We start from the raw sequence: 21,563 nt of genomic DNA, 5'->3' as shown, positions 1-21,563 counted from the left end.
TCCCTCTCTATGCACATAAAGCTAGTAGAGAAGAAAGATGGGAGATTGAGTATAGGAGATGAATGGTGTGCCAAGTTCAATTGTAAGAGTGTATTGCTGAAGCATTATAGAGGTCTTTCGAGCATGCTAATGGCTTTAGAGAGCATCAGTGGCCTTGGGGTATCGATCATGTTAAACGCGTGTTTCAGTCTTCTTGGATTTCAAGCATACGTACTTAAAATTGACACATCATTTGAGCATAAAATGAAAAGATATTACAAGGGGGAAAGTGATTTCTTAATTTTCATCATGTTCGCTCGTATGTTTTGATTTTTTATTGAATAAATAGTCAAAAAATTAAATACATAAAAATAGTAAAAATATAAGGAATAAAAATGTTTGGAGAAAGTCAAAGACATATCATTAAATCTTAAAAACATCAATTTACGTCAATGAAACGCATTGCATTATGTTAAACATCATTCTATTTCATGAAAATGACATTTTAGTAGCACGTAGATAGCCTTGATGTCGTCTAGTGTATCTTACATAAAGGAAAATACTATATATTTGATCATATGTGCTAAAGGGACTGATTTTTGAATGCATTTTCATGGTTAGGATGGAATTTTGTTATATATTTGCCTTAGGGTAGTACAAGGCTAGAGAAATCGGTGCCTTAGGGGTGTGTAGCAACCACTGCATTACATAGTTTGCATACACCTAAATGAGAAAGGGTTGTCTGTTGCACTTGCATGATATTTTTCCTTAAATCTTGATTATGCACAATACCATATGCATTAAAAGTGTTTCTTTGCATAAACCCTTGCATAGCAAAATATATTTATGATGACCGAGCAAGTAAGGAAATACCAAGACACACTAGATTCGAGGTTTTTGTGGGATAAATTTTCAATGAGAAAGTGATACGTTTTGTAATATAGACATAGACTAGTAGGTCAAATCCCTAAGTAGGGATCACTTGTTCTAAGAGGGAACAACACTCAATCGAACGTGCCTAAGTGACATTTATGTGGCGTATTAGACGCCATTATGTGGAAAAACCTCTTGCTTGGAGTTCAAGGCTAGGCAATTACTAATTGGACTGCAACACAATGTTCTAGATTGGGGAGAGGGTCCTCTAACCATTTTTCTAGTCACTCATGGTTGGAAGGCCATGGGGGGTTGGTGTTTGAGGTCCAATAATGTATCGAGCGAGAGAGAGATGCTATCGAGCCTATTTGAGGTCCCAACATGATAAAAGGCTTGAAATAATTTATACATTCATATAGGAATTTAGTATCCTTTCTACCATCGAGTTCCTTATGAGCCTTCATGGCAACACAATGACCATATGGGCATAGGCATTGATTTACCTTGAATGTTTGAATAGAAAAGGTCCTATTAGGTGAAAAACCTGTACGTGACACGTCCTTGACATGTCACTTTGCACTATGCATGTTTATACATTGGGCAACTAGGGGAGGAGGTGATTGATAAGGCTTACTATGTTATGTGTAAAGATGTGTGGCTATTCAAAGGCTAAAGACTCATTCACTTCAAAAAAAATTCAAAGAAGTGGTTATGAGAAATCTATCGTTACTAGGATTAATGAATTAACCATGTCCTACCTGATTGCACCTTATGTATTAACAATGTACCTTCATCATATACTTATTAACATTACTCACCATTCAAACAACTATATGTTTGCTTGAATCCTACGTGCAACATGCCAATAACATAAGCAATCAAGATGTCCATAACAATTTTTTGCATTAGATCCTAATGCTAGCATCTGTATGCAAGGGGGATCCATCTCCTTTTGATATATTTGTCAAATTTTGCAATCGCATTAGTAGTAGGGTAATTATACATTAGAAATGAAAGAGAAGTAAAGTAAGCCCACATATTGAGGGAGACCTAGGAATGGGCAGGTGCTACATAGAGGGACGTACCTGTTTGGGTCCCTTCTATGCACACCACCTTGGAGGAGTGTTCTTAGCTCAAAAATGTTGAACATAAGTCTCAAAAAATCATTTTCAATAAAGGACATCGCAAATATCCATGTTTTTGCTTTTTCAAATCCAATATTGTGCAAGTGTTTGATTGTCATCTTAATAGAGGTTGATGCTTTCAAAACCGAGTTTGTTGAATATAAGCAAGAGTGGATTTGTGATTAAGTGATTGCAACTATAATTACGTTTGATATGCTCTAATCAATGCATGTGCAAGAATCCATGATCCATATTAAATCCATATAGTAGTGATCACATAGGGCACACACTTTGATATACTCCACTCTAGTCCATGCCTCTATGTGCATGCACACATATGTTACCCAAACTCGTATTCATTCAATAATATATATTATCATTTCGTGTAAATATTGCATACATTCATCATACACATATAGGCTCGTGTTTAAGTGAAGTATGCTTGAATTAAGTACATAATGTAATATAATGTGTCCAAATATTTTGACTATACATTTGAGATAAGTCTCTTTAAGTGAAGCCTATTAAAATGAGTTGAATATAATAATTATATGTTCAACAAGAGAGAGGTCTTATAAGTAGCATGTATATATGATGGGAAAGACAAAACACATTGAATATGCAAGAGAATAATTCGAACATTGCAATACATTGCTACAATCAAACCTTCCAAATAAGAGAGTAAATAGTGAAAGCATTATTGAACCAAATGCATCATACATTCAAATGAAGCTTACCTAATGTTGATTCATACACTTGCTGCATCCCTTAACAAATCCATATTCACTAAAACCCTTAGCAAAGTGTTGTGCATCCCTTGGCCTTCTAATGGTATCTTTCACTATGAAAAGGAAGCATACACTCTATGGGACCATCAGCACAAACCACCTAAGGTACTAGAAGTATTTGATCTTAATTACTTGGAAATTATTATTACAAGCTTAGACTAAGCATTTTGATGTGGTTGTTTGAAGGGGCTAGCAATTGAGGAGAGCGACATGGGGGTGATGCTAAACCAAACACCAATGAAGGCAAGGAGACCTCAATGGACAAGATGGAAGATCAAAAGGTAGTGAGTAAAAAGATTATTTCACTCAAGAGATTGACATAGAGAGATTTAAATATTAACATATGCAACCTATGTCCCAAGGGTAAGAAGCAAGCTTACAAGTGTCACATCAAGAATGCAAGGGAGATGTAATGGCTATAGAAAAATTAAAAAGACGAGAAAGTCAAATGTAATGGAGCATCTCATCAAAAGTGAAAGCTTGATGCAATGGCTCTACAATAAATTTAAAAGGGGATGAAAAGGCGAGGCTTGGTATCATAAGTGGTTAATGAATGTTTGGGATAGCCTTGGGAAGAAATGTGGTTAATCAATAGTTTGTGATAGCTAGGGAATAGAAAAGGAGGAACCTTGGTCTTGGTTAAAAAGGAGTTTTTATTTTTTTGGGTTTCAAAATCCACCTCATCCAAGGAGGCTATTCACAGAGTACCTTTGAAGTGTCACCATTGATTCAATCTAAGCAGAGGTGCGCATGAATGGTACATCTATGCTATCTTTTAGTTCAGGGGTAGATGACGATTTCCTTGTCATGTCCCCTTCACAGAAAGGCAATGTTCTGAATGTTGAGATGCTACACATGTATTTTGGCAACATCCAAAGCCATGAATGTCTGAAAACACACCCACATCCTTCGAAAGTCACCTTGACTTCAAAGTCAGCACCTAAACAAAGACAGGTAATTTAACAGGAACAACATTCAACACTCCAAAGCCTAAAGAGTAAATCTAGAATACAGGATCATTAACCCAATCCATGTAGAAAACTTTAAACTAGTATGGAAGGTTGATTCTCCCCATAGCAAAACAATTGCACTCAATATTGAGATGTTAAACATACTTTTTAGCATCTGAAAACCATCAATTTCTGGAAAAGCATCCACGAGTTCAGAAAGTAACCTTGACCTCAAGGTAAACTAAATATATACTAGACAGCTGCACAAATTCACAGGCTAGAGAGAATGCTCAGATGTCAAAAAGAGCTTAACTCTGTCAACGAAGCAAGACCAAAGATATAACAAATCAATAGGCATAAGGGCTGATCTGGTATGAACAGGAGATGCATTCATCTTAGCATATGAAATGGGAGCCGCAGTTAGCTTAGATGAGATGAAGTGCCAAGCGCAATGCCTAACATGCCTACATAGATAGGCATTGCAAAGGATTTCCCAAAGAGAGATTTGGCCTGTCATTTGGGAGATTTAAAAAGGGCTCTAGAATGCAGGAAGTGCCAAACGCAATGCCTAACATGCCTACATAGGCATTGCAAAGGCTTTCCCAAAGAGAGATTTGGCCTGTCATTTGGGAGATTTAAAAAGGGCTCTAGAATGCAGGAACATGTGCCCAATCCATGTTGAGAATTTGCCTAAACTGGCGTGGGGAAATTGGGTTTTTAATGCTGTTATAATATACCCTTTCAGATCAGTGGTCTCAATTCCAACTCCGAATAAGAATATATTCCTATCTTACAAATGAAAAGAATCCTCAATGCAATGGGTATTAGCCTTGATTGCGAGTAAGAATATGAATCCATAATCAGGAAGGCTCAATTCCAACCAGAAAGTCAGGAAAGACTATATTTACAAGCTACTGAATTATCAACTGAAAAGTTGAACCTGCCTCCAGGGGGTAAGCCCTCCATAACGAAATACATTGAAAATGCAAGCTCCCTCAGAAACTCACAGCTTACAATAGTGGTTGACACGAGATACATTGATACAGAAACAACCAGCATACATAAGAATGACCAAAATCTTAGTACATAGCCGCATTTTTAATTCCTTCATTTTGGCAGCTTTAAAACAAAGCATCAACTCATTGTATGAGAGACAAGCCAACACTCAGAATGTCTGCCCCTTTCTTTAACAGTTCTCATACGTCTTCTCCAATTTAAAATTTGGCAACATATCTTTTTGTTAAACTTCAGTTCAGTATCCCTCAAAAACTGCTGTCTTGAAGATACCTTTTTTAAGGATCATCAATCTGAGCTAGTACAGAAATAAAGACGGTTGAAAGCAGGAAAACCATCTAATTTGTTCAAGAATTAAAATTGTGCATTCTAGGTTCATTGTTTAACCTCAGCAAGGACGAAAGTGAAGTAGCTCTAACAACAGAGTGTAGTTAGCAGCAGTTTCTGCATAAACATGCTCATACAAAGGTCCAGATGCCCACCCTTTCTCACGAGCCATGCATCCCTAAATCTTTTTTCGTGTTGACTGTTTCCCAGGACACTAGGAATGTCTATGAACTCTGATGTAAATAAATATAAGAATCCTGAGTAGGGGAGGTCACAATCATGGACAGTGACCTGGACAGTACCGATTTCGCACCATCCTCACTAGCACAGAACTACACATGAATCAGCCATTGTACACATTCATCCCCTACTTTCCAAGAAATGGCTGGTAACATTGATGAGTGACAAGAAGTGGCAAGCAAAGGAATCAAAGGCAACATTATGAAAAACACTGCAGAATGCATAATGAGACACTTAATGATATTTACATATTGCTGAGGTAGTTAGAAATCTCCAGTGCCTTAGTATATGGTCACTTATCCTTAACTGTTTTATACATAAACTAAATGCTCAAAAACATGACCCATGAAACTGCTGATTCTTCTCAACCTACATGCCTGGCATCCTTGCCACACTGCCTGCTGCAAAGTTTGCAGGTGTCAAAAATTGCTTGGGCATTCTTAAAGAGAAACAATGGGCTGTCATTATGGGAGGAGCTAAAAAGGGTCAAGTTGGCTCTATAGCCTTTGGCCAAGGTAGGGCATATGCAATCAATCTAGAGAAATGCTTGTTTTGTCAGGAGGCTGCACTTTGAGCTATTATAGAGATCCTCTGAATTCACATCATCTCAATGTTATCTCCATTTTAAGAGGAACAGGTTTCCAAAACAAAAATTATAAGGAATCCCTTGCAGAAGTGAATTCAAGCATTTCAGACATTCGAATCGATTGTGTTGAATGCATCTTTTGAAGCACAAGCCATCAGGGCTGAAACATATACCATGATAAGAAAGAAACATGCTAGATGTAGCTTAAAATGTTCAATGTTCAACAAGACTTGGTAAAAAGGTAGATAAAGAAACAACAAAGTATCCAAGCTCCGTTCATAGCGTCCTCGAGCTAAGATCTGAAAAGTAACCAAACAAACCACAAAACTTACGAGAGTGATAAACATAGAAGGCATTGACATTAGAACAATTAACAGACCTGCATTTGAACAAGAACAAAACCTTGCAAAATGTTGCCTCCCCTAGACCTACAGCTATGAAACAAAGCATCCACTCGTTATAACATCATCGCTCTCTGATTTAGAGACGAGGCAAACACTCAAAAATGCCTGTCATACCCCATGACAGTTCTCATACATACTGGTAGCTCTTTTCCAATCAATGTTTAAGCTACAATTAACCAACAAATTTATGCTAAACCTCAGTTCAGTACCCCTCAACAACAGCTTTGCCTTGGCAGAAAGATAACGCAGTTTTAAGCATCGTCGATTAGACCTGATACAGAAATAAAGACAGTTGAGAGAAAGAAAACCCTTTGCTTCAAGGATTTAGATTAAGCATGTTAGGCTCATTGTTTGACACAAACAATTTATTATACAAGAGTTCACTAGCATGAGAGCACACCATTGGGAGCACATCAACAGTTCCTGGACTTGAACCCTGTACACACTCATACAGAGCCAAGTGTGCATACATATTGTTCACGCTCTCTCATGATAACCACAGCATGTGTTTCAGTGTCCCTGATATGCAAAACAGCTGAAACATTTCAGCTATGCTGAAACATGCATATTGGAACTAATTTTAACCTCTGAATTATTTATTCTATAAACATTGGGTATATTTATATGGCGTAGAATAAGCATTTAAACATGTGTTAGAGATATCCCATGTTTAGCCCAGCAATGTTTCACCTTAAAACAAAGCATTTGGGGGTCTGTACGATGAGACATTAGACCATTATGTTACTCCCTCGTAACTTTGGTGCCCTCACTCGCTCTATCCTTTGGCATGTCAGCAGTTTTCCAGTACATTGTACATGTCTGCTCAAAAGCAGATGGAAGTAAATACATCCACTCTGCCTGGAGAAATCACAGGACTCTTTGATAGACACTGGCCTAGACCCTAGTGCCATCTTCAACAGAGGTGATTAAAACACGATACAAGAATCAGTGGCCACATTTCCTTGAGCTCTTTTCTTTGAAAAGCCGGTAATACGAGTGACAACATGCTTCTTCCCCGCTTTTGTCACCTTACAGCAGCATTGTTCCCCCTATCATAGCAAGTCACATCAGCTTTCACCTGCTTTCAGAACCTGGGGTTGTTTTCTTGTGGTTTTCTAGCAAGTAATTAGCCCGCAAATCTGCCCTCAAGTCTGTAATTCTGTGAGCATCATAATAGGCTCACATCCTTGGAAGCAGCTATTGGTCTGCTCAGGCCCCTCCCGGTTATTAGGAATGACATCCAACTTGGTCTTGCAACAGCTAAGTTCCACCAACCACTTGCTCGTTTTTTAACCATCCTGTTGCTTTCACAGCCTGTTTTCCACCCAGCCCTCTGCAGACTGCACAAGATCCTGTCTTTGGTGCTAGCCTCAGCCCATCGTTATAAATTATTCCCTGCTTTCATTTTTACCACTATATCTTTCCTAGGGATTTACCACATGTTCAAGGACCTTCCATTGCCTGTGTTCAACATGATCATGGATTTAAGTTCCTGTTCAACCTATGATGGGATGAAGTCCTCAGCCTTGCCAACATAAATGTTAGTAGCCTCAATTAACAAGTTTTACTAGATCAAACATTCCATGTTCAAGGCCCTGGGATTAGCAAGAGTTTCTTGGGTATCACACGAGCGTTAGAACATGCACAAACCACAACTTCTAAGAGAAAAGATATTTCCTTACCCCTTCTAGGCTCAAATTCCACAACACTTTCCACCAAGTTAGCTTTCCCATTCATGGATTTATCTTATTTTTCTAACTCATCACTTTTGAGCCAATCAAATACAAGTGGAGAGTCCAACAAATCAATGAATTTGGGCCATTTTCCATCTCCATCAAAGCGGGTGAAGGCCAATTGATTGCCCAAATCAAGGGGCAAATCGGATTGAAGGCTTGTTGGTCATTTTCGACAGCAAGGGGAGTTGAAATACCAAAAGGGATTGGGAAAATCCCATTGTACATCAACTTCTTCTTCAATTAAGTTAAAGAAATAGCAAACGGGGCGTCAATTTTGGGGCCAACAAGGTGTCCATTGTCGAAGATTGTGAGTTAATTTGCATTTCTCAATTTGGTAATAAATGTTGCTGCTGTAACTAAGTTGTAATCAAGGAATTACCACCCATCCACAAAAGGAAGGCTGGTTTCATGGTTCCATTGCCGGGATACCACTCAATTCCTTGATTTGACGGGCCCCAAGCACCTGATTGCAAGCCGAAGCTTTGTGCTAGTGCTGATTTTTACTCTCAGCTGAGAAATTACAACAATATGTCTACATACAGTGAGATGGACTCGAGCAGTGATGACACCTCTCAGTATAAACATTCACACGGGAATGAAGGAAATGCAATGACCTTGGACAAGGCTCAAACCACAGACAGCAAGCTGAAAACATTGCTGCCGGGCAAGACGCATGGCCTTCAAGGCATAAGGAGGCTGATGACCAGCAAAGTGAAGAGAAATTTGATGACCAGTTCAAGAATCAGATGAGGACAGCAGCAAATCTCTTTGCTGAATTGGCAAAGGATCCTCAATTTATCTAACTTTTAAATGCTCCAAAGAAGGACAGCAAAGGCAAGAAGAAAAAAAACGTCTTCTACACCTTCAGGACAGCAAGGTGCATTGAAGATAATGCAAAAGCCTATGTATGGCAGCATTGGCTTGATGCCTAGGGCACAAAGTAGCATGTTTGGTACTGTATTTGCATCCCCAAATGCTTATGGGACTTAAGGAATGAATGTTGGTCATGCAAATGCTCTGTTTGGCGTTGGTTTTAATGTAGATTCAATAAATGCACCCATTTTGAAGCAGCCAATGTATGACAACATAACACCCAAAGGGGCAACAAAAGACTAAGATGAGGATGGCAAAAGTATAAAGTTTGAGCCTTTCAATGGTGCACAAGATAGGCTAAAAGCACTTGTTTTTCTTTAGCAATTTGATACAATCTACTCTGGAGGCAACTTCATAGAGGCATCTAAGATATGAAAGGCAACCACATTTTTGAAGGGAAATGCATTGTAGTAGTGGTCTACACTTCTTATTCAAGGGAAGTCACCTACCACTTGGGTCCAATTCAAGCAAATGTTTGCTTCAAATTGGTTAACAAGAACCTTTGAAGTAGACACTATGACAGCTTGGAATCACTTGAATTCCAAAGATTGCAAAAACTTGGATCAATATAATAAAAAGTTTTGGGATGCATTGCTACCAATTACTACTTATCGCACAATACCCCTACATGAGCAAGTGGAGAAGTATATTTGTGGTTTGCCAAAGGGTATTCAGGATTTTTGCATAAATCCAATGTTTTCAACATGTCTCAACTTATAGAAACTACTACTACAACCGACACATTGTTGCATGGAAAATGCAAGATTCCAAGATAGTGATGCCAAGCCACATGTCACTAAAGCCAAGGCTGAGAAAAATGGTAAATCTTAAAATAAAGCTGAAAATTAGAGCAAATTTAGGCACACAAAGAACAGAAGATTAGGGACAAGGTTTCCAAAAGGTACTTGGTAAAGTTTCACAAGTATTCACTAATGGATGCCAAATGGATGGAGGAGGTGTGAGTGCGTTGCGGAAGAGGGAATAAGAACACGGAGGGAGAGAGAGAGAGAGAAAGCAGAAAATAAGAAAGAGAAATCTGCACTGACTGAAATGAATGCTGAATACAAACGGGAAGGTGGAAGGAGACTGATCAGTCCCTGCACACAGCCCACAGCATCAGTGAGGGCACCAGATCAAGCTGATGATGATGGCAGCACCACCACGGGGGAGAAGAAGTGTCGAAATCTGCAAGAAGACAAGTGATCAAGTGGGGAGGGGGGCTGCCTATAAATAGGCAAAAGAACAAACCCTAACCCTAACCCTAAAATGGGCGCAAACCCTAAAAATGCCCTAAAATGGGCGCCCCACAACAGTGACCAAAAAGTGGCCGGGCAGCCAATGGCTGCCCACTAAAGAGGCCAAAAAGAAATACACATCCTAAGACAGCCAGTCAAGAGTGACTAGCCTCCCCCATCATAACACATGACAGACATGTCAGAGCTCCTAATGTCCTCGTCTGACTCAGACTGAGGCTCACAGGCAAGAGATGACAAGGCATGACAAACATGACTGCTAACACCCCCTCTCAAATCCTAGATGTGACTAAAGGCCGAAGAAGAAATAGATCCTAGGGTGGCAAGAGGAATGCCAATGTCGATGAAGTCCGTCGATGTAGACTGCCGCTAAAGGAGCTCCTCACGATCCTGGGAATCCCCTTCTAAAACACTAGGGGCCAGGGAATCCACAGCCACATCACTGAGATCGTCCCCCGCTAAAAGGGATGGGGGGTACGAGGGAACCACCGGAGGAGAAGGTGGGGGATGGGAAGAAACCTGTGGAATAGAAGGTGCACAAGCGGGAACGGGTGTAGCAATAGACTGCCGCGGAGGACCCTCAATCAAAGAAGGGGAATGGAGCCTGTAAAGCCCGCTCTCCTGCCAACCTGTAGATAAGACAGCTCCTGTAGAAGAATCCTCAATAACAACGGCATGCTCGGTGAAGATCACTCATGTGCCAAGCCTCGTAAGGCCATAAACTGAGAGGAGGGGAAGGCCCAAATCCGGAACATGTAGGGCCTGTGAAAAGGAGCTCAGAGGTCGATCGGTAAACAAAGGCAATGTGCCAACACCACTAATAGGCACCGATAAAATGTCACCAACAGTGACTGAACCCTCTGATGAACGGAGATCCTATAACAAATCACCTCGGGGAGTCATATGACTCGAAGCACCATTGTCCACTAACCAAGGCTGCACAGAAGACACTGCAGCCACGGAAGAAGGATCCTCCTCCAAAGGGTGGATATGAAGGAACACTGACTCATGGGTAACAGCTGGTGTAGAGGTAGAAGAAACCTCCGATGTAGATCCACCCTTCGCTCCCGGACGAAGGTGAGGATACTTCTTCCAACATTTCTCCTTGGGATGTGTCCCTTTCCCACAGTGTGGGCACTTCGGTCTCTCTGAATCTGAGTCAGAGCCTGAAGAACAATCCTTCTTCTTAGCCTTTGACTTCTTCTTCTTCTTCTGTCCTCCCGAACCTGCAACAAAGGCTCTAGTGGAGTCGGATCCACTAGCACTGACCTCTCTAAGTCGCTCGTCATGCTCCAAGACAAGCGGGGATAGCTCCTCCCATAGAAGTTGGGCACGGGTCCTCGAAGTAAGAAGGCTGGTGGAGAAGACATCAAACCGAGGCGATGGCAGCTGAGTCAAGAGAATCATAGCCATGTCTTCAGAAGATATCGTCCGACCGAGGGATGCAAGCTCATCCCTCATATCCTGTAATCTGTTGATGTGGTCCTTCATGGAAGGACTATCATCAATAGCAAGCATCCGCAACTTCTTTTCGAGAGATATCCGATGGGCAAACATCTTCTGTTGATAGAGAGACGCGAGCTTTCTCCACACGTCTGTTGCAGTCTTCAACCTGTGAAACAAGGACAGAATCTTGCAAACTCAGAAAGAGGAAAGATCGGGCTCTAGAATTGAGCCGATCCCATAAGGCTGCACGATCCATAGAAGTCCCATCTGCGGGATCCACCTTAGGCCGGGGAATAGGAACAAAAACAAGCTCCCAAAGATCGAAGGAGTCCAAGATACACTCCACCTTGCAGGACCATAGAGAAAAGTTGGAGCCATCCAACCGGTCCTCTTTGGGCAGCTGAGGAAGTACGGGTACCTGTATAGGGGGTACCAAAGGCTGCATCTTCGGCTCACTGGAAGGGGCTCGCCGAGATACATGAATAAAAGGGGGACGGGAAAGAGGAATAGACTCCGGATGACGGTCCTCGTGATAGAAATCACGCCTCCGTTCAGATGAGTGTCGAGACAAAAGCTCGTCATCTGAGTCATCAAAGCCCGTAAACTGATGAGAAGACATCTTCGATATCTACAAACACCAAAACACAACAAGGGAAGGTTGCCGGTGCCGAAACACAAACACCAAAAGCTCCTGAGCTGGCCGCCTTGCACAAAACGCAAGGATGATGTCAAACGCAAGTGCTAACGATGCAATCACCACAAAAAAAAACCGTCTGCCTCAAAACGCAAGTAGGAATGAGGTCGCCAGCTTGGAGGAGTGCCGCCAGAGGTTGAATGCAGCCACAGAAGCTGAAAACGCAGCTTGATGGAGTGTCGCCCAGCTAGAGGAGAGCCGCCCAGGCTGAAAACGCAGATTTTGGGGATGACGCCAGCAGCAAACGCAAAGATGTGACACCAAAACAGGCCGCCTTGATCAAGAAGATGGTGCAGAAGGTGACGCCTCAGCTGTTGGAGACATCTTGACCAGCAAACGCAAGGTTGTGGGTGTTCTCCCGCGTAGATCTCAGCTCCGTGTACTCTCCTTCGGCTCTGATACCATGTGAGAGTGCGCTGCGGAAGAGGGAATACGAACACAGGGGGAGAGAGAGAGAGAGAGAGAGAGAGAGAGAGAGAGAAAGTAGAAAATAAGAAAGAGAAATCTGCACTGACTGAAATGAATGCTGAATACAAACGGGAAGGCGGAAGGAGACTGATCAGTCCCTGCATGCAGCCCACAGCGTCAGTGAGGGCACTAGATCAGGCTGATGATGATGGCAGCACCACCACGGGGGAGAAGGAGTGTCGGAATCTGCAAGAAGACAAGTGATCAAGTGGGGAGGGGGGCTGTCTATAAATAGGCAAAAGGACAAACCCTAACCCTAACCCTAAAATGGGCGCAAACCCTAAAAATGCCCTAAAATGGGCGCCCCACAACAGTGACCAAAAAGTGGCCGGGCAGCCAGTGGCTGCCCACAAAAAGAGGCCAAAAAGAAATACACATCCTAAGACAGCCAATCAAGAGTGACTAGCCTCCCCCATCATAACACATGACAGACATGTCAGAGCTCCTAATGTCCTCGTCTGACTTAGAGTGAGGCTCACAGGCAGGAGATGACAAGGCATGACAAACATGACTGTTAACAGGAGGATGACCTAGCAAACCATCCTCAATTGTTGTAGCTTTACCTTGATGCTTTCCAGTTAGAGCCGACTTTAGTTTATGCTCAACCAGGTTCAACAAAGCAGGGATCCAACGTATTATCTGATGCTTGTGAGGGAGCTAGTACCTCCACTCCTCAATGACGGACAGTTCTAGATGCAGTGAATCTCAAATGTATTCAGCATGCATTCAGGATATTGTAACTGACAGTATGTTTGCAAGGAGATCAGTATTCACTATACTAGTGATTATGATTGGTATGCAAATGGGTATGTTTTCACTGCAGCTCTAAAACTATACATTTAAATTGATTAACGGTCATCGAGGATTGATCAACAAATGCTAGTTTTCAATATATGATCATTAATATTCAATGGTATTCAACTGGTTTTGTGGACAGCAACATATGTTATGATACCATTGATGTTTTAGCCATGGTTTATGCTATGCTATGGTTTGGTTTTGCCAAAAGAGTTGAGCTCATGAGAAATAGACATGTCACATGATAATCTAGCAATGTTTTTAAGATTCTTTGTGAGTCTTGTGTTATGTTATGTTGGCTGGAAATATTCAGCATGTGTTGGCCATATCGAAGTTCAGCAGCAGTGAGCAATGTTGTGTTAACTAATGATGCCTTGTGGAAATTCTTGTTCACTATTTTGCTTATGATACATCTAGTAGTGCAATCAAGGATGATTGCAAGAATTTTAAGAGAGAGGGCTGTCATGAGGATATGTATTTTTTGAAACCTCACTTAATATGTGGATTAATTTTTAATCACATGGTTAAGTAAATGTTGCACATGCGAGACGTAACTAGGATTACAGTAAATTTACAAGCCAGAGACCTGAGGAATTCACAAGATGTCAAAGATAAAAGTTGCTATAAGTTATGTTGCACAAGTATTTGGTGGTATCTGGTACCAATTGTTGGCCTAGGTCATTCATTTGGCCATAAGTGCCAGTTGGTGATGCTAGAGAAGTGTGTTTAATGGTACCTAACACCAATATGATGGTCAAAGATGGTGCAATGATACTAAGGAATGGAAGTGGCCTTGCCAATTTAATTATTGGTCTGTTTTTTTTTTTTTGGCACAAAAATATTAGATTAATTGTCAAAATTTAAAGACTGAAAATTAATATTTAATTATGCATAATGATAAAAAAACCATTTGAAAAGGCTACCACTTGTCAAAAAATGCCCATGCAAGACTAAAAAACGTCCTTACAAGCTAGAGAGAGGCATTTTTAGTACATTCAGCCTGCAAGAGAAAGGGAGGAGATGCTACTTGTCTTATCTACAGCCATTGGAGGATCTTCAAAAGCAGCCAAGGGTGGGAGAAGACCAATCTGCAGGCGACAACATCTACAGGTTGTTGAGACAAGGCAACAACAATAAATGACTACTTTTCTTCAGTTCTTTGCAAAGAAAGTCTAGACTTTCCCTCTCCTTCGCACTCTCTCTCATCTCCCACTCTTGCTTCGAAGATTACAACATTGAAATCACCAAAGGTTGAGAAATTTCAGATTTCTCTACTGTAAATCCTAATCTGCAATAGAAATTAGGGTTTAGCAACAACCTCGAGAAGCATGCCAAAAATTGGAAGCTCCAAGACTTGGATTCAACAAGACTAAAGCTGTTTTCAATCAAATTCAAGTGAAGGGACCAACGGATCATTGAATTTGGGACATTTTCCATCTCCATCAAAGCGAGTGAAAGTCAATTGGCTACCCAAAATCAAGGACAAATCAAATTGAAGACTTGAGGCTCATTTTGGACAGCAAGGGGAGTTAAAATACCGAAAAGAATTGGAAAAATCCCATTGTACATCAACTTCTTCTTAAATTAAGTTAAAGAAATACCAAAAGGGGCGCCAGTTTTAGGGCCAACAAGGTGTCCATTGTCCAAGATTGTGAGTTAGTTTGCATTTCTCGGTTTTGTAGTAAAACTACTGTAACTAGTGTAATCAAGGAATTACCACCCATCCACAGAAGAAAGGCTCGCTGCAGCCTCCTAAATTTTCTATTGCGGACTGTAAAGATAAGATATTTCATTTTTTGTAGAAACCTCTTTATGAGCTGAAGCAAGCACCATGATCATGGTTTCATAGAATGGATGAGTTTGTTCAAATTTAAGTTTTTTATTCTATGCCTTATGACCCAAACTTGTATATCAAACACACTTCAAGGGGGGTCAGTTATATCTTGTTGTACATTGATGATTTACTCATTACAAGCTTAGGTTCTACTACCATTGCAAATACTAAGGCCCAGCTTAGCTCTTTGAGACGATTAACCTCAATCAAATGTCTTATTTACGGGGGATAGAGATAGTTTGATCTAGAGATTTCATTTCTATTTCTCAACAAAAATTACACTTCAACTAGTTGAATAGTTTTGCACGAATCAATGGATTATAGATGACCTATGGCCATGCCTCTTGATAGTGGGACTTGCTAAGGATTCCCATGGTCAACCCTTTGACAAGCACACATATAGATCTATTGGAGAAAAACTACTTTGGTTGATTTCCACTAGGGAAAACTTAGCTTCCTCGGTATCTTTGCTTAGTCAATATTTCAATATGCCTAAAATGTCACATAGGATTGCTTGTTTGCATGTGTTGAATGTTCATATGGATTGATTATAATGGTCATGGTTTGGAATTGCAAAGTTATATTGATTCCAACTAGGCAAGAAATCTCGACATCTTGCATTCCCATGGCAGTTACATCTATACTTTAAAATCTAGATATTATCCCATTTCATAGTCTAGTCATAAGCACGAGACAATGGCTGCTTCCACCACCACTGAAGTAGAGTATTGGGTACTCTTCAATGGCATCATAGAGGCTATGTACTTAAGGAGCTTGCTAGTGGCACTTTGTTTTGCATGTGACACCAATCATCGTCTTCTATGACAGCCACAATGCAAGAGAGAAGAGAATGAAGTAATAATCTTCATTGAATCTAAATGAAAGGCTAAGTACAATGGCAAACTGATCAATCCCTGCATGCAGCCCAAGGCATCAATAAGAGCACCAGGTCAAGCTAATGGCAATGGCTGCAACACACACGGAGAATGTCAAAGCCAGAGAGTAATTGACCTACAGGAGAAAATGAATAAGCAAGTGTTCTTTATTTCTTTTTTCTTTTTTTTAGGGAGTTGGGGGGGTTGTATAGCATGAATCATCAAACAATATTAGTACAAACAAGCTCAATAGAATGCATCCGGTTCCTCTAAGATCACCACAAACCATCCTACCAACTACCACCCCACAAGAACTCCCTAAACCCCTACATTACAAAGTGTATCACATGCCCAACAAGGAGGAGACCGATACTCCCCTCGTCATTTAGCCTCTAATGAAGCCTTTGAAACATCCATTGATGCTGACTCAATGGGCGAATTCAATGATAAAGCAATCTCCTCCTCTATTGATAGTAGAGCCTCGAGAGGCATAGGCTCCAAAGGCACTTGCTCAAGTGCCCAACTATCACCCAAATCTTCAAGTATGGGATGCTCAACACCCCTCTCTACAACTAGAAACTCCATGAATCAAACATCTTGACTCATATAGAGCTCCCATAAAACAAGATGATAAAGCATGTATCTCTATGATTGCAAGCTATATCCAACAAACACCTATCGTTTGAAACCCAACTTGAACTTCTCTCTCTATTTCTTTGGGATGTGAACATAAGCATCACACCCAAATACCCAAAAATAAGACACATCCTGTTTTAGACCAAAGTAAGCCTCAAAAGGTATCATAACAACCACAACTGATGAAGGTGACTAGTTAAGGATGTGAACTTTTAAATTTTTGCATTTTTGTTTGAGTTCTCTATGTTCCAATCAAGTTGCACATTCTTTTACAACCCCTAGCACATCTCCATAGTGTCATGTCTTATGTGCAAGTTGGATCCTAAAGGATATTTCATTGGCATCAAAGCATCAACCTCCTACCTAGCACATGATATAATCATGTAACCAAAATTAAGGCTAGCTGACCAGCTACTGTTCATGGCATATTTATTGCCTATGTATTTTGCTCCTCCTCACTCATTGTATTCCATCACCTGAAGGTCTTGATTGGAGAAAGGAGCCAATGCCAATGCCTGCACAACCAATGACTCACTATTGCATATGACTATCTCATGTCTTGGTACATACTTGTATGCTTCCATTGCTGCCTCCACTTCTGACACCCCAATCAAGAAAGTCTTATGACCCCAAAGACACTACTCATTATATTCCATTCAAACTAGAATTTGTTTTTGACCGTAGGACTAAACAATCCTATCAAAACATTAATCCCACATATTTAATCAAGTGGAAGACCTATTCCGAGGTGAAAACCACTTGGCAATCAATATGAACATTGAAGTACTATTTTCTTCACTTCATCCCTGTAGATATTGTTAAGGATAGAAACCATTCACAAGGGGACAACTATTACATCCTAGATATTTAGATGGACACTAATAGCATTGGTCACAATGGCCGATATGTCCATACACTAGAACACTGTGTGCTAGTTGCATGGGACGTCAGCTCTTGGGCCGTGGTCACAACCCAAGTTCCTACTAGCTTCCACACTTGAGGGTGAGCTTATTTGGCTCTATGGCTAGGGACGAGTCTAATATCTATTCCCTTTATGTCCATCCTAGGTAGCACTTGTCACATATCCTAGGCAAGTTAGATCCTAAGTAAATATTTGAACAATGACAACATTCCAGTATCCCAAAGCCACAACTTGCCTACAACTTTTACTCCTTTATCCCTTAACCCACTCCAAAGACAAACATTAATCATTGAACAAGCCTTTGCTCCTTGAGCATCTGTCCTATCACACCTAGTATACTCGAATCATTTGTCAAATTTTCATTTCAATATTATCTCATTCCTCTTCATTTGCACTTTTTCGTTCAAACATTTGTTAGCCATGTTGACACTCTCTCTATGTTTTCTCCACAAATCTTAGTGTATCTTCACAATTTCTCTTATCTACATTAGATCAATGCAATCTCAAAGAAAATTTCAAGATATAAACTACCGTTCTACAATTCTAAATAAAATTTGGGTTAGTTATGAAGTGTTGCTCTAGAAAAAGTAATCTTCTCTAGAAAAAGTAATTTATCTTGCATAAGGAAGATCTTTTGTAACTAATCATCAATTTTGGCATAGATCTTGAGACAATCCATGTCCAAGTAAGATTTGAGAAAGAATGCCCATTGAGTTTATTAATCCAACAATTTCCATAACTTTTGTATGCATCAATAACAAGATTTTGAGGCCTACAATTGAAAAACATGTTTTCAACTTATTCAATGCAATATGTTTAAAGAAAAGCTAGTTCTAAGTTTAAGTTTTGAGATATTTACAACTCCTATTTCATAGTACAAAGCATGTGTCTTCTACTTACTTTTTTTCACTTACTTGTGGGCACTTTTAGGTTGACATGGGATGGTGGTAATCTTAAATCACCTCAATCCTCATCCTCTTTTTCTATTATTGGCTTTATGCAGCAAGGAAAATTTGAAGGAGATACCTTATCTTATAAGAGTTTATCTCAAAGGTTCTTGAGTGTCCTCATGCCGCATGGGAGTGTGTTTCATGCCCACCAAGTCATTTATTCAACTAACTCAGACAACCCATTTACTAGTTAGCTAGTTCTTGGTTTGGATTAGTTTGGTGACTTCACCCTATATTAATACTACCTATCAATAGTACCCTTCAACTCAATCTAGGGCCACTTATCTAGCTAACCAATCGGCCAACTAGTTGATTGGTCCAAACAAAAAAATTCAATCCTTGGCAAGGGAACCTTTGGTTTTTAGAATGAGTTTGTTGAGGACCTTATAGTATACACATAGGCATAAACTCTAGCACTTGGCAAAAGTCAACCAGCCATTAAAAGAGCATGACATTGAGAGCACTTGGAATATGCAAATTTTAATTGTATCCCTACCAATTTAACATGTTTTGACATTTGCATTGATTATCACATCCCATGTGCAAATGCACATAAGACAGACACATGCACCCAAGCAATCACATCTTTGATGTTTGAACTCGTTTAAAAATATAGTTTTTCTAAATTTTTTCTCCCTTGATTTGAGTAAACTTGATGACAATAATCCAAGGTAATGGGAAATGTTTCACCTCTGAAATGTGTCAGCCCTGAAATGTTGTGTTCCAACATGAACCCTTGGGTAGGTCCTAACTATAATGCCACATGAAAGAGCAAAATAACACATTGAAAATACATGTATCCAGTATATTTTTATTATAATTGTTTTTTTCCCTTAAGTGAAATGGGTTGGCAAAATGCATACCCGCATTTCACACCTAGTGAAATACGCTTCATGGTTAGCATGCAAGAATCTCAACAATGCGAACATACCATTTGGAAACTCCTCCAGATAAAATCACTACGTGCACCCGAAAACAAGGGTCCAGAGTCTGAAATGCCGAGCAATTTTCACCAGAAGTATTGCTAGAGGCAATACAAAAAGCTTCCAACTAAAAAAGTTGGAGGTTTTCCCAAGGCTCTGAATGGCGTTTCACATAAATATTACTAAAATGGATTCATCCTTATCAATTTAAAATCATTTCAAGATTTTGAGAATTTTTGCCCAATTATTACAATTCCCTTGACACTGCACCTCGGTTATTCGTGAAAAGTGGCGCTGGACTTAGGAAAACCAGATTGCTTGCACTATCATCTATGCCACACAGCTTCAAAAGCATTCACATGGCCAGTCTGACAAGAGCCAAGTGAAAATTAGGGAGCTGACCTTCGAGAAAGTAGGAAACGTGGAGCATGCCCGAGCTGAGTCTGGAAACGAACAAAGCGTCCGCTCTCACGCTGTGCATAGGTTGTATGGAATCCAGACATCTAATGGCACCTCGCAAGCTGATTATGATAACCACGCGCAAGTGCTGATGAAGAAGTAGCAGAAGATATGGCAATTCAAGGCATTTTTTTGTGTCGTACTTACCGACAGGCTTGCGAGAGAAACCTGCGCCCGTCCAAAGATGGAGATGGAGAGGCTGCCGCAGGCTGACCGTGGAGGGAGTTCCTGGTGCTGCTGCGAGGGAGGGAACGGCAGAGGGACCTCATCGCAGGGCCAACACGAGCCGCCATGTATTTCATCCCCCGCACAAGCTTCGACGCGACGCACACAATTAGGAGCCAAAGAGCGAAACTAGAAGGATTGCGGCTTTAGTTAGGTCTACATGGGGGGAGAAAATACAGTCTTTAGGGGCAAAATAGAGCAGATTGGAGTACCATAGCCTATTTGGCAAACGTTGTGCAATGAGAGGTTAGAGGAAAGAGAAGCCAAGGTTTTTGGCTTGCCTCTCGAAAGCCGTTCTGCCAGAGTTTAGACAACATTTTCTTTAGGGGCATGAATTATTAACAATTTTAAACAATGAATTAGGTATTACATTAGTTGGCTCTCAATATTGTTTTGATTCTTGCTTGACATATTTTTTAATTCTCTCACTAAACGATGCTCTCCTCTCTCTCTCTCTCTCTCTCTCTCTCTCTCACACATCACGTGGACAAATTATAGAGAAGGGTCTTGTCAAGTTTGAATAGAAGACGTAAATTACACCATTGTCTTCTTTGGCTTAAAAGCTTGTTTTTAAAAGTATCTTTAAATGTTTCTTTTAATCACTAGTATACCATTGTTGAAACTTTCTCTCCCTCTATGGAACCATTACCAAGATGCTAATCTTTAATCTTTAATATATACTAGTTCACCCGGTTGACATTGTCGAGACTAAGTCTATTACCACACTTTGCACACTTGACTTCAATGCAAAGTTTTAATCATGTGGTTGCTTCCCTTTGCTCAACAAAAAAGTACCCTATAATGAGTTTTGCACATCAAAAACCAATATAAGTCAATGAATTGTCACAGTATTTCAAAATACATCAAGCATTGGCACAACTTTGAAAACACAACAAGGCAGAAGTTTTGCAACGATCAAATCAAATACATACGATAGAAAACATTGCAAACACTTCTTCAAAACACATTTCATTTCGCAGAATACATTGTAAATGAATCAAGGAATTATTTATCGGGCAACATAGATGGATTCCAATCATAAAAAGCATAATGATTACTAAAACAATACAACCATAAGCAAGTTGCGAAGCATCAAGTAAGTGCTATAAAAAAATATACAAAGCAATAAAAGCCATCTAAAAAAGGTTTATGTTTCATAAGCATTGTTGTGGCGCTGATGTTTTGG

The 21,563-nt window shown here is 40.2% G+C and overlaps 1 protein-coding gene across 3 annotated transcripts; it reads right to left on the bottom strand.

Moving 5' to 3' along the window:
* Positions 1-6,018: 6,018 nt before the first annotated feature.
* On the bottom strand, positions 6,019-20,638 carry LOC148017038 (uncharacterized). Of its 3 annotated transcripts, XR_015687946.1 has the most exons (5): positions 20,300-20,638; positions 20,096-20,214; positions 6,686-6,804; positions 6,495-6,556; positions 6,019-6,180 (listed from the first exon to the last, which is right to left on the bottom strand). XR_015687946.1 is itself a non-coding variant. In XM_087663361.1 (4 exons), exons 1-3 carry the CDS (start codon positions 20,452-20,454, stop codon positions 6,537-6,539), a joined length of 294 nt encoding a protein of 97 aa, XP_087519487.1. In that variant the 5' UTR covers positions 20,455-20,633; the 3' UTR covers positions 6,019-6,180; positions 6,495-6,536. The 3 variants fall into 3 exon arrangements, 2 of the variants coding, with proteins under 2 accessions (XP_087519487.1, XP_087519486.1); XM_087663361.1 differs by lacking the exon at positions 6,686-6,804 and having other exon boundaries at positions 20,300-20,633; XM_087663360.1 differs by lacking the exons at positions 6,495-6,556; positions 6,686-6,804 and having other exon boundaries at positions 20,300-20,635.
* Positions 20,639-21,563: the final 925 nt, after the last annotated feature.

Source organism: Lygodium microphyllum, chromosome 22 (assembly GCF_053477565.2).
Source record: "Lygodium microphyllum isolate KBCC chromosome 22, Lygodium_microphyllum_v1.1.10, whole genome shotgun sequence".
In the NCBI taxonomy this organism is placed as follows: Eukaryota; Viridiplantae; Streptophyta; class Polypodiopsida; order Schizaeales; family Lygodiaceae; genus Lygodium; species Lygodium microphyllum.
The sequence above is the reverse complement of the archived record's forward strand: the minus strand, read 5'-3'. Positions and strand labels throughout refer to the sequence as shown.